Source organism: Ornithorhynchus anatinus, chromosome 1 (genome assembly GCF_004115215.2).
Source record: "Ornithorhynchus anatinus isolate Pmale09 chromosome 1, mOrnAna1.pri.v4, whole genome shotgun sequence".
Lineage (NCBI taxonomy): Eukaryota > Metazoa > Chordata > Mammalia > Monotremata > Ornithorhynchidae > Ornithorhynchus > Ornithorhynchus anatinus.
In genome coordinates, this window is record NC_041728.1 from 22,194,480 (window position 1) to 22,207,872 (window position 13,393).

Genomic DNA, 13,393 nt, shown 5'->3' on the forward strand with positions numbered 1-13,393 from the left:
AAATTCTATCGATTGATTGTTAATAGACAAAATACCTTATCTTTAGTGTCCTGTTCTCAGTGGCCCAGTCCTCTCCCCACCACCCTTCCCAGGGGCCGGGCCTTGGGTATTTCCAGCCAGCAAGGATGCTGGCCGAAAATCTTGTTTGGTTCCAGATCAGAGTGTACTCTCCCAACTCTTTTATCGCCTGATGAAGGCAGGGAGCAAGCAAAATCCTTGCGTTCAAAGGCTGTGACTCCATCACTTTCTCTTACATAAGGTCATGTTCACGCCCCACTTCCTGCTGCAGATCGCGCTGGTGCAGCCTCACAAAGCCATGGATGTGCCCAGTGTTTTCCCACATCACGCTCCAAACATAGCAGTCCCCTGGGGGATACTCAGAGAAACTTGTTCACATCCACTTCCCCTTGATTTGTTTGAAGGATCAAGAGAACGCGGCCCCATTTTCAACAAAAATTAAAAGGAAAATCATGAAAAGGGCCAGCTATCGCTATTTTTTTTTTCCAAATATATTGTTTCCTCTAGTGGAGAGGAAGCGGTGAGAGTCCCTGATACTGAGGCGCCTGGGACGGGAGCTGGCCACTCCCCGACCCCCAGAAGGGCATGTCTTTGTCCACGTGCGGAACTGGCTTGCCAGTGCACGTGAACTTTGGCTCTTCTCTGGAGCATGAAAGAAATCCCTTGTGCTTCAAAGGGACAGACTGGTTACTCACTGGAAGGGGATCGGGTGTTTGGGGTGGGAAGGCGGCATGCAGGGGCTGTTGGCCTAAGAAGAAGGGAGAGTTGCAATATCAGAGAGTTTGTCTCATTGTTACCGCTACCATCTTTGAATTGGGAGCTGAGCCAGGTCCAGGTCTCTGCCGCTTACACTCTTTATAGCAAATTGCACTCACAACCTGTTGCACTTTTGCACTTATCAATTAACCCACTCTATTTCAACCAATCAACAGATTGATTGACAGATGTGAAGAGCTCTGCACTAATCACTTGGAAAGTACAGTAGCAGCAGACACGATCCCTGCCCTCGGGAAGCCCTCAATCTAGCAGGAAGATGGACACTAAATTTACAGATAAGAGGGAGGGGGAAAAGGGTTTGTGTCTAAGTTTTGACACTTCTTCCTCCTAGCTATAAATTGCCATGAATCCGTTTCCCCATTTAAATTATGGGCAAGGATCATGTCTCCTATACTTCTTGAGCTCTCCTAAACCCATAGTACAGTGATCTGCTCAGAACAGGCGTTCAACAAGTTCTGTTAATTGAGTCTAATGGACCACAGGCTTTGAACAGGGTCCTGGCGTGCTCATCGTGTCACACCTGTGTAGTGTCCAAGGCAGTAGCCCGAGGAATTGGGTTGGTTGGTTGCATCTGTCCAAGCCAACCTGGCCTCTTCCGGGTGGGTGGGAGGGAGGGAGATAGGCTCCAGAGGATGTGGGTTGGCAGTCAGAAAGTTGCTAATTTTGGGAAAAGACTGAGGTGATAGAGAGAGGGAAAAGGGTGGGAAGGAAAGCTGGCCTTTAGCCGCACAGTTCCTGGAACTGAAGGGATGAAGATTCTGCCCTCCAGTGGAGTTGTCTTCCCTTTCGGAGTAGGCTCCTCTTTTGGGTTCTCAGCCCAAGGACCACACCCATTCGCAGGCCTGTTGGGAGGTAGGTTATAGAGCTGTGTTGCTCCCACAAGGTCTTGGAACTACCAAAGGTCCACACCTTTCACTGACAGACCTGGTGACAACCCCACCTCCGGCCCCCCATAGCCAGGGCCCTTTATCTTCCAGTAGGCGGTGGAGTTAAAAATGATAATAATAATAATAATGATGATGATAACCATGATTATTATTTTGGTATTTGTTAAACACTTACCATGTGCCAAGCACCAGACCAAGCACTGGGGTAGATACAAGACAATCGGGTCCCACATGGGGTTCACAGTCTAAGTGAGATTCACCCCTTTCCCGTAATTGTTTTTCTAAAATTTGCCGATATTGCCGATACCTCATGGAACATTTCCAGCTGCCACCTCCCACCCCCACCGAGCCCCTCTGTGTTTTTACATTTCTGCCACTCTTGGGGGCTGTGGCCAATCAACATCTGGGCAGGGAGCACAGCTTCTTGTAGCCCAAGTGGCTGAACCTCTCCACCCCCGACTCCTCCACACATTGACCCCTTCTTGGCTCTCAGGGCCAAAAGCCCATCTTTCATTGACACTCAAGCCCCCTAGGGAGAGAAAGGGATGGTTTTGGACTAGTCTGTGCAGAGAGCTGCAGGCAGAGGAGTTCCTTTTCAATGACTACACCAGCCTTCTCAGGATGTCTTTATTTGCTCAGATAAACAAAATACAGCCTACATGTCATTTTCAGGTAACCTGCTTTTGCAACGAAGCCGAAAGCTGAATATTCCCAACTCAGACTGCTACACTCTTGGAGCCTTAGTTTTTCCCCTCAGCAAACTAGGCTTCTGTGTGAAAAGAACGCTCAGTGAGAGAATTTCCAAATATGTTAATATAAAACGTTAGCTCTATTACATTTTGTTCCAGCTAAGCAGACACAGTTTATCTTCCACAACACCATGTTAATATTTTATTAAATATTTTCTTGGCTTAATAAATAGAGTACAACTGTTGCACTTTTTTCATACATGGGTGTGTATACACACAAATATGTATATATGTTCATACACATATATGTGTGCATATATATCGGCTACACCTGAGTGCCTGTCCCATTTTGAAGGACTAAATATTCAGGACCAGTAGGGAATCAGGTTATTCAAGGGGAATTGAGTGGCCACTTTAAGCGAAGGTGGTGAATTGATCAGAGACCTAGCAAGTTGGTATTGATGAACTGAGGTTGAAGACGGAGCAGGGGTGGGAGGGAGGGAAGGGGTCATGTGAACGAGTGACCGGATTTCAGAATATTGCAGCCCGTGGGGCCTGAAGCCCAGTCAGCAGTGGCCGGGAAACTCGGGATCTTGGATTACAGAGAAAGCACCTTTCATCACAGCTCTTTGTTTTTTGTTGTTTGTTGTTTCATCTCAGCTCCCCTGGTTCATTCCCTCACTGTCTTTAGCCAGTTCCGGCATTGGTCTCCCTTGTCCCGGTCCTCTGCCATCTCTTGCAGCCTGGCTGTCTGTGGCTTCCTTCAGCCTAGCCCTCAGTGGCCTCCTGTGGCCTGGCCCTCCGTGCCCTTCTGTGGCCTGGCTGACGCTTGGACAGATGAGTGGTGAATCTCCCACTGCAGAGCTACTGATGCTGGTTTCACCAAAGAACAGTTTTAGGCCCACCCTCCTCTACTCAGGGGGCCACCAGAGACCTGAGGCAACCTCAGCCTCTGTGAACCAGAGCTTGGGCAGCAGGTGGGGGGCAGAGGTGGAAGCAGCCTTGAGGAGTCTTGGCTCCCCAACCCATCCCTCAAAATCCACCTTTAGCTGCATAACCAGGGCTAGGCCCCTGACTGGCGCTCCTGGGATTGGATGAGTTCTAGCCTGCCTGACAAACTGAGGAAGGAGTGAGCCAACGGAAAGGATGACCCTCCTGGGGTCCCAAATGTGGAAACCCTTGATGTTCCCAAGACTTGACGAATCCCAAGATACGCAAAATTACCCGACACCTGTATCTTGTAAGGCTGAATAAAATGAAGCTGGGAATAGAAGCTGAATGCTCCTCCCCGCCCACACCTCCCACACCGAAAAATGTCTTCGACTGTGCCAACAAGAGGTAGTGGATCAGAACAAGCCCAGTCTCCTAAGGCTTCATCCTCCACCCTTCCTCTAAGTAGGGAAGGAACTCCTTGAGCCCTCCGGCCCTGTAGAGGCTGCAATAGGCAGACATCTGTGGTCAGGCCCGGGTCAGCTCTGCCTGAAAGTTTCTGGACCTGGGCCACTTTTGGGTCTCGTTTCCGAGTGGTGGTTATCGAAGTTCCCCAAGAATCCGGGCCCCAGGCCTGTGGTCTATTGCTCAAACCCCGAGAGCGGTAGGGCGGTGGGGCAGGATCTGTGAGAACTGAGGGTGGAGAATTCTGACCCGTGGCAGGCGGCTTCCGGCACAATGGACCAGAGTTTAGATGTTGGAGACAAACAGAAAGTTTCATGGAACCAGGGAGCACCTCTGTTGACTGCTCTTCTGTTGAACCCGTTCCATTCCCATCGTCCCCTGATAAATCAGGAGGATGTCTCCCAAGAATCCCAAGCTCAGGATCAGCCAAGATCTTGAACCCATCACCACCACCTCATAAGAAGAATTAGGGTATATGTTAAGTGCGAAACATAGGCTAAGTTCTGGGGAAGATGACCCTATCAGACACAGTCCCTGTTGCATCCAGGGATCCCATCTGAGCGAAAGGGAGAACAGGAATTTTATTCCCATTTTACACAGATTTCTTTTAGCTCTGGACGAGCCTATGATATCATGGAGCTTTCCAGTTAGGCCTTGGGAGGCAAGCGAAGAAGAACAAGTGTTCGGGTTTAGGATGTTCAGTCCCATTGAGGGAAGGCAGTGTGGTGTAGTGGCAAAAGCAAAAGACTAAATGTGGAGGACCCGTGTCGCAGTCCCTACTTGCCACTTGCTGTGTGACCTTGGGCAAGTCTTAATCGCTGCATGCCTCAGTTTCTCCACCTGTAATATGGGGATAATAATACCTGCCCCCTTCTCACATACCCCTCTCAGGGGTGTTATGGGGACAAAATGGAGAAGAAGAATGTCAAGTGCTGTGGCAATAGAAATACTAAATAGAACTAAAGTCTCTCATTCTCCCCTGTTGGACTTGAAAGAGCTTTAAGGGCAAGGATTGGGTCTGTCAACTGTATCGTAGAATGCTTAGTATGATGCTCTGCACAATGTAAATGCTCCACAAATACCACTGACTGATTGATTGACAACTGAGCATGGAAGGAAGATATCAGGAGCCTATAAAACAATGACTTTTTCTAACAAAGGCAGTGTGTCGCTGGTCTGCTGATCCTTCCCCCTGCCCCCAAGGTACAGTTGGCGCCCAAAGGCCATGAGTCCTAGACTGGATGGAAAGAGGAAAATTTACCACCCTCCCTCCCTCCCTCCAACATTCACTCTTCCCTTGCCAACTCCTGGGCCAAGCTGGTCCCGGAGCCCTGGGGGACCTCTTGGACCTCTCTCTGGGAGCGTCTCATTTCCCCACTTGGAGTCATGGAATCTGCACCAAGGGGAGAGTCCCGGGCCTGCTGAGAGCATGTGTGCAATCCTCGGGCTTCTGGGAATCAAGAGATCTTAGTTCTAATTTGGGCTCTGCCACAGGCCTGCTTTGGGACCTTGGGCAGGTTACTTCTCCTTGCTGAACCTCAGTTTCCTCATCTATTAAAGAGATTATGTCCTGCTTTCCCTACCTCTTGGGTTGCCAGCCCCATGTGGAAAGAGGACTGAGTCTGATTTGATGATTGTGTATCTACCCCAGTTGCTCAATACAGTGCTTTGACACATAGTAAAGGCTTCTAAAAGCCATAATGTTAATTCTTCTTCCCAAGTGCTAATGACCAAAGACAAGCCGGAGTTTGGATTTCAAGGCACAATTGTCTTTTCACACCAGGCCTTAATAACTATACCAGTGGTATTTATTAAGCACTTACTGTATGCCCAGCGCTGGGGTCAATACTAGATAATCAAGTTGGACATACCAGATAATCAGAATGGACACCGTCCCTTTCTCACATGGGACTCCAAGGCTAAGAGACTCACAGCCCCCATTTTACAGTTGAGAAAACTGAGGCCCAGAAAAGTTAAATGATTTGTGCAGAGTCACCCAGGAGCCAGGTGGACAGAGCCAGGACTAGAACCCAGGGCTTCTAACTCCCAGTAGGCCTCGCTGCTCCTCAGGAAGAGAAGCACTGCCCCGGCTTGGACTCCTACTAGAAGAGATCAATTTAGCAGGCTTCTACCTGCCAGTGCCACAGATGCAGCCAGCAAGGTCTTTCTTTCAGCTCCGTCGGTGGTGGGAGAGACTTTGGAGAATGCTGCAGGTGAACTCGGTTTGGACTCCTGGATGAGGCTTGGGCTGGAAAGTTTGGAAACCAACATGGGAGGCCTCCAGAGCGGCATGTGGTAGGAATAGCAGCATCAATCAGTCAATGATATTTATTGAGCACTTACTGCATGCGAAGCACTGTACTAAATGCTTGGGTGAGGACAGTACACCAGAGTTGGTCGACACTTTCCCTCTGGAGAGGCTTGCTGGCTCTCAAACTGAAACTTTCAGCACACAGAGGCCTTGCGGAAACTCATCTCCCTCATTTCCAGGCCTTATGTCACCTTGGACGACTCACTTGGCATCTCTGGGCCTCAGTTTCCTCATCTGTAAAATGGGGATTCAATGTCTGTTCTCTCTCATATTTAGATTGCGAGCTCTATGTGGAACAGGGACCAAATCTGACCCTATTGTATCTACCCCAGAACTTAGAACAGTGCTTAACACAGAGTAGTAACAAACACCATCATCATCATAATAAGGTCCCTAGTGATATTCTGCTCTAGTTGAAAAATCACCCCGCCACCCTCATGAGACCTCCACCAGCTCGCTGCTGTTAAATTTCCATTAGCAAGCACATGCCTCAAAAGCTAGTGCTTTTGGACGGGGTGGGGAGGAGAGTGTGGAGGGGGCGTCTGTGTCCAGAAAGATAGAAATAAAGCTTCTGTAACCCCTTCAGAGTCAGCTTACAATTATATAGCCAGGGGAACGTATACAGTTTAGGATGTTTGAATAATAATGGAAGAAAGCAAAGAGGTTTTTCTCCCAGAATTAGGCCAACATTGGCAGTAATGAGCCAATGGAGAAATGGAAGGGCATTCACTTTACCTTAATTTTTGTCTTTAATTGTTTATTGGGTTCATCTTGAAGGCCTTCTTACAAACTCCCAGTCTCTAGCAAACGACAACTTGTGCTGAAAGCAGAATCTGATTCTCCTAGTTCTTATTTTCCAGTTGAGATATGAAAACTGTTCGTTTAGAGGCCCAGAAGCACAGCTTGTTTTTCTATTTTCCTCTCCAGCAATTCTTTCAGACTCTCGTTCCTGTGCTTGAAGTACAGGTAATCAGACAGAGAGTGGCCAAGTCTGGGGTCTGGAAACGGTCTGAAGCCCAGACAGTCGTCTTTGTGGGCACAGTTTCTCTCCTGGCTCCCCTCAGCCCTCTGACTCTCTTTCTCTTTCTGCTCAAAGTCGTGGCTCAGCCCCTGCTCCCTCTCCTGAAGGGAGGAAGCATCTCGGCGAGCTCGCCTCGCGCCTTTCCTCAACGGGCCGCGCCGCCTGGAGAAGAGGTGGTGGTGGTCCTGAACCAACGGGCCGGGACTGTACCGCTCGCTCTCGGAGCAGTGGTCCTCATCCTCCTCGGGGCATGAGCTGCCCTTGATGCTCTCTCCATCGGAATGAAACGTGGCCCCCTTGGTGCGGGTTTTCTGGGAGAGGTCGAAGGGCTCCTCTTGCTCCAAGCTCCTCAGGGCTCCTGCGTTCTGGGTCGGGGCCCCTCTTCCCCTTCCAAGACCTGCAACAGCCAACACAGAGTTCAGATCCGGGTGCTTTCCGAGGGAGGTGGACTGAGTGGGGGACGGGGGCCTCCGGTGCCCGAGGACCCTTAGTGCCATAGGGTCTCTTGCTCATGCTCAGCCAAGATCTCCCCATCAGTCGGGTTCTGATTTGGGTGATTCTGTCCACGGATTGGGGAATCGCCAACGCAGGCTAACCTATAACATCATTAAAATAGGCAAAACCTTCTTAAGGCAAATTGCCCCTCTGGGGAATCTAGCAGAGGTACTGTTTTGTTTTGAATTTTGGTGTTCGTTAAGTGCTTACTCTGTGCCAGGCATTGTTCTAAGTGCTGGGGTAGATACGAGATAATCAGATTGGACACGGTCCACGTCGCACATGGGGCTCACAGTCTTAATTCCCATTTTATAGGAGGCAACTGAGGCACAGAGGAAGTGAAATGACTTGCCCAAGATCACAAAGCAGATACCCCAGCACATAGTACAGTGCCTGAAATATAGTAAGTGCTTTACAAATGCTCTCATCATCATTATTATTATCAATAGAGGGGCAGTCCACATTTACTTGGAAGTGGCCTGCATGGCTCCCTCTATGATCACCTGTTCAAGCTCCCGGGCCCTGCTGAATAACACGTGGGGAGAGTAGTGATGGACGTTTTCCTTTCCCCACAGGCCGAGCGAGCCCAAGGACAGGAGCTCTGTGACCCGGTAATAACTCAGGTCCACAGTACAGAGGAAGTCATATTTGTGAGGTTGGCTGGCCTCAGAGGAGAGCTGGGAGATTTGAGAGGAGTGAGGGTGAGCTCATCCGATTTTTCCCAGAGAAGTGGGCCTCCTGCCTCTGCCACTGTGTAGTGCCGGAGGAAGTGGCTTGTTGGAAAGGGAGAGGGATTGTCTGCGCTATGGGTCACCCCACGGGCTCCAACCGCTCTTGGCACTCACGACACAGGACTGAGAGCAGTCAGGATTTGCAGGCCTTCTTGGGGGTCGGTTGGCCCATCCCAAAACTAGGGTCCTTTTCCCTGAGTCCACTTGGCAGCTGCAGCTGCAGCTGCCCAAACCTCCCACCCTGAACTTCTGTTTGGGCTCCCTCTCCATGCCCACCCCTCCTAGTCAAGCCTAATCGAACCATCATCAGCCTAGATCCTGCCAGCCCTCCTGTGGGGCCAGTGGAAAGAACACCTCTCTGGGAATCGGAAGACCCGAGTTCTAGTTCCGGCTCTAGCTCGCCAAAGCGAGTAAAGGTGTGAAAAGCGGCTGTACCCCTGCCCGCCTCATTCATGGCACTCCATGCCCGAGCGGGAGCACGCCTGGAGAGGAAGGGAGGTGTGAGTGGCACCGTGTGAGCCGCGGGCACTATAATCGATTTCTCCGCATGGATCCTCGGGCCTGACGCTCCTCCGTATTTCCTGTTGGGAGACTCCATCATCCTGCCTCTCCCACAGTCACCCAGGGTCTTGGGACTCATCCAGCCTGATACAGCTTTACCAGACTTTTTTTTTTTCCTATTTCTCTCATCACTGGCTCAAGTTGCTTGAGCTTTGGACCTCCTCCCCCCAGTCAATCGATTGATGGCATTTACTGATCACTTATTATGTGCAGAGCACTGTACAAAATGCTAGGGAGAGTAAAACACTACAGAGTCGGTAGTCACGTTCCCTTCCCACAGCAAGCTTACAGTCTGGAGTGGACTGGATAACTCCTTACTTGGGGCATGGAGAAAGCCATGTAGAAAATGGTTGCGGGCCCTTGGGGAATCTGTCATCCTCCCGCTGTGGGGTACGGTGATCTCACCTGGAGAATGAAACCCTCTGTCCAGGACACCATGCTTGACCTTCATATGGCGTGTCAGGTTACCCTTGAGGGTGAATTTGCTTGGGCAGTAGAGGCACTTGAATGGTTTGCTGTCCGAGTGCAGGTGCATGTGGCCCATGAGGTTGTGCATCCTGTTGAACTCCTTCCCGCACAACTGCCAGAGACACAAACAGGGAAAACACGGTGTCTTGATCAACCATCCATCAGATTTCTGCAGGGCCTACTGTGGGGGAGCGCTGCACCACTGAACCCTCGGGAGAATACAACTGAGTCAGTAGACACCGTCCCTGCCCTTAAAGAACTTGCAATCTAGTAGGGGAGACGGACACTAAAATAAAGTACAGGTAGAGGGAGAAATGGTAGAGTTTAAAGGTATATGCCATGGGAGGTGAGTTTGGGTGTGTGTGTGTGTGTGTGCGCCCAAGTGCTTGTGGTGCACAAAGTGCGCCCTTTGCCCAGGGAAGGTCAAGAAAGGGAAACACAACACCAGCCCAATTTGAGGTGAGGGTCGTCACCTGAATGACTTTGATTTGTTGAATCTTGTCACTTTAAACTATGTCAAAGTGGCAAGATTCACAGCAGAGTGCGGGCGGGGCCAGAGAGGGGAGATTTTGTTCCGAGGTGGAATTCGGAGAACTTTTGGAGGCGGAAGTTGGGCGTATTGGTTCGTGGGTGTCTGTGTGTTTAGGGTTGCTCAAACTCATGATAATGATCAGGAGCTAGTGAAGACCCTTATTAATTTATTAATTATGGTATATATTAAGTGTTTATTATGGGCCAAGAACTATGCCTCGCACTAGATTAAGTGCAAAATAATCAGATCAGACCTGGTCCCCATTTCACCCAAGACCAGTGGCAGAGCTGGGATTAGAACCCAGGTCTCCTGACTCCCGGCCTCATGCTCCTTCAACTGAACTACTTGCCACTGACATTATAGTAATAATATAAATAATGGTATTTGTTAAGCACTTACTATGTGCGAAGCACTGTTCTGCCACTCTACCTCCCCTGGATCCATTCTGAAGAGAGCTGGCTCTACTTCTCCCTAAGTGGAGTATGGTGGGGAAGCTAGCATTAGAGGAGTGAAGGGTGCCAACTGGGCTGTAGTAGGAAATCAGCAAGGTAAGGTAAGAGGGGGTGAACTGATTGAGGGATTTAAAGCCAGTGGGAGAGTAGTTTCCGTCTGATGAAGATGTGGATGAGAAGCCACTGGAGGTTCTTGAGGACTGGAAGGTCCCTTGGAGTCCCCATCGCCCCCTCCCTAGCACAGCAGCTCATCTCCCCCTCTCAAGACTGTAAGCTCGTTGTGAGCTGGGAATGCATCTGCTTATTGCTGTTGTGTACTCTCTCCCAAGCACTTAGTACAGTGCTCTGCACACAGTAAGTACTCAATAAATGTGATGGAATGAATGAATAAGGGATGCAGACTTCATGTTTATTTAGAAAAATGATCCGGGAAGCAGAGTGAAGTATGGATTAGAGCAGGGAGAGACAGGAGGCAGGGAGGCCAGCGAGGAGGCTGACACAGTAGTCGAGGTGGGATAGGTTAAGTGGATCAGCATAATAGTAGTTTGGAAGCAGAAAGAGCTGATTTTAGCGATGTTAAGGTATAACTGACAGGATCTGGGGACAGATTATGTGCATTGAATGGGAGAGATGAATTGAGGCTTTTCCATAGCCCAACTTCTCCATTACAGTTCAGATTTGCCTAAAATCAAGGTGACCCAAGCGGCTGCCGTGAAGGTGCCCTTTCCCAACACTCCTCACCCCCGGCCCCCCATCAGTCCTGCTTCAGTTGCAACAGCTCTACAGTAACCAAAAGCAATAAGCTCTAGTGGTTTTCATTCTGGATCCTGCCAGCCCTCGGAAAGCTTCCAATCTAGTGGCCAGAGGGAGGTCTTCATCTGAACTAGAATTGGAATCCTGGTGCCCGAGGCTGGGCTCTGAACAGGGTTAGTTGGCCCCACCACTGTGTTTGGCCAGTAGCAGGTGGTTTTTTGCCCTCCCCAGGACTGGGTCCCATTCTGAACACCTGCCAGGCGTTCAGCAGGTTCAGCAGAGCAGCTACACTGCAAGTTCCTTTTAGCAGGGATAATGGCTACCAATTTGTTTATAGTATATTCTTCCATGCAATTAGTACATGGCGCAGTGGAAAGAGCCCGGGCTTGGGAGTCAGAGGTCATGGGTTCGAATCCCGGGTCTGCCACCTGTCAGCTTTGTGACCTTGGGCAAGTCACTTAACATCTCTGTGCCTCAGTTCCCTCATCTGTAAAATGGGGATTAACTGTGAGCCTCACATGGGACAACCTGATTACCCTGTATCTACCCCAGCGCTTAGAACAGTGCTCTGCACATAGTAAGCGCTTAACAAATACCAACATTATTATTATTATTATTCTCCTACTCTCCTATGATAACCTAGCCCTCACACTTCCTCCTCTAATGCCAAACTTCTCACTGTACTTTGATCTCACCTATCTCTCCCCCACATCCTGCTTCTCGTCTGGAATGCCCTTCCTTCGTATCCCACAGACAGTTACTCTCCCCACCTTCAAAGCCTTATTGAAGGCACATCTCCTTCAAGAGGTCTTCCCTGACTAAGCCCTCTTTTCCTCTTCTTTCACTCCCTTCCACACTGCCTTGACTTGCTCCCTTTATTCTTCTCCTGTCCCAACCCCACGGGGCTTATTTACATATCTGTAATTTTATTTATTTATATTAATGTCTGCCTCCCTCTTTACACGGTTAGCTCATCGTGGGCAGGGAATGTGTCTGTTATATTCTTATATTGTACTCTCCCAAGGTCTCAGTACAGTGTTCTATACACAATAAGTGTTCAATACAATTGTCTGACTGGTCTGCACACAGTAAGCATTCAATAAATACAATTAATTGATCTACAGGTATATCAATTGAAAAATAGTTATTGAAGTGACTCAGAAATCATGGCCATGCTTTTCTGAGGCCAGAAACCCAAGGTGAATAAAGTAGCAGAGGTGATATTTATTGGGTACCTTCAGGGTGCGATGTATTATACTGAGCGGTTAGGAAAGGGCCACAGATGCACAAAACATAGTCCCAACCCAAGAGGAGCTTATGCTCTTTTGGGAACAAAGGTCAAAGGATTAGGGAGAAGAATGAAAATCTACCCTCCCAGGGAAGTGATCTGCTCTGGCTTCTTCTAGCATCCAAGAGGAACAGAGTTCCTTGAGCCCAGATCCGCCGAACTCAACTCTGTCATTAAGATGGATGGTGTAAATTCAGTGCTGACTGTCTATCAATCCTGGGGTAGGTACAAGATAATCAGGGAATAATAGTAATGGTACTAGTTAAGTGCTTGCTATGTGCCAAGCACTGTTCTAAGTGCTGGGATGGATATGAGATAATCAGGTTGGACACAGTCCCTGTTCCACGTAGGGCTCACAGCCTAAGTAGGAAGAGGTATGATTTAATCCCCATTTTACAGATGAAGGAACTGAAGCACAGAACAGTGAGGCGCTTTGCCCAAGTTCGCATAGCAGACCAGTGGCGGAGCTGGGATTAGAACCCACGGCCTCTGACTCTAAGGTCTGGGCTCTATTCATTCATTCATTCATTCATTCAATAGTATTTATTGAGGGCTTACTTTGTGCAGAGCACTGTACTAGCCCAAACTAGAATGTTGATCCCTGTGGGCAGGGAATGGGTGATTTGCTTCTGTTGTACTCTTCCAGGTGCTTAGTACAGCACATTGCACTCAGAAGGCACTCAGCTAGTACTATTCAACATCTTTTGGCACCTTGGGGTTTCGCTCTCTCAGACATTCATCTCCATGTTCATCTTCTCCCTACATTAGGGTCATTTGGCCCCGGCCCTTGGAATGCAGCATAGCCTCTTGGACGGAGCAGGGGTCTGGGAGTCAGACGGGCCCAAGTTCTAATCCCAGCTCCACCACTTGTCTGCTGTGTGACCTTGGGCAAGGTCACTTCACTTCTCTGTCCATCAGTTACCTCATCTGTAAAATGGGGATTGAGACTGTGTCCAGCTGGATTTGCTTGTATCCATCCCAGCACGTAGCATATTATGTGTCTATAGCACATAAG

General features: G+C 49.2%; 1 protein-coding gene across 4 annotated transcripts in view; it reads right to left on the reverse strand.

Moving 5' to 3' along the window:
- Positions 1-6,813: 6,813 nt before the first annotated feature.
- Positions 6,814-13,393, reverse strand: part of ZNF366 (zinc finger protein 366) — a 62,828-nt gene continuing 56,248 nt past the window's right edge. For all 4 annotated transcript variants that reach the window (XM_029076147.2, XM_029076115.2, XM_029076138.2 and 1 more), the window contains 2 exons: positions 9,291-9,465; positions 6,814-7,495 (listed from right to left, as the gene is read on the reverse strand). In XM_029076147.2, coding sequence (XP_028931980.1) covers positions 6,960-7,495; positions 9,291-9,465 — 711 coding nt within the window. In that variant the 3' untranslated portion in view covers positions 6,814-6,959. The remainder of the gene's footprint in view (positions 7,496-9,290; positions 9,466-13,393) is intronic.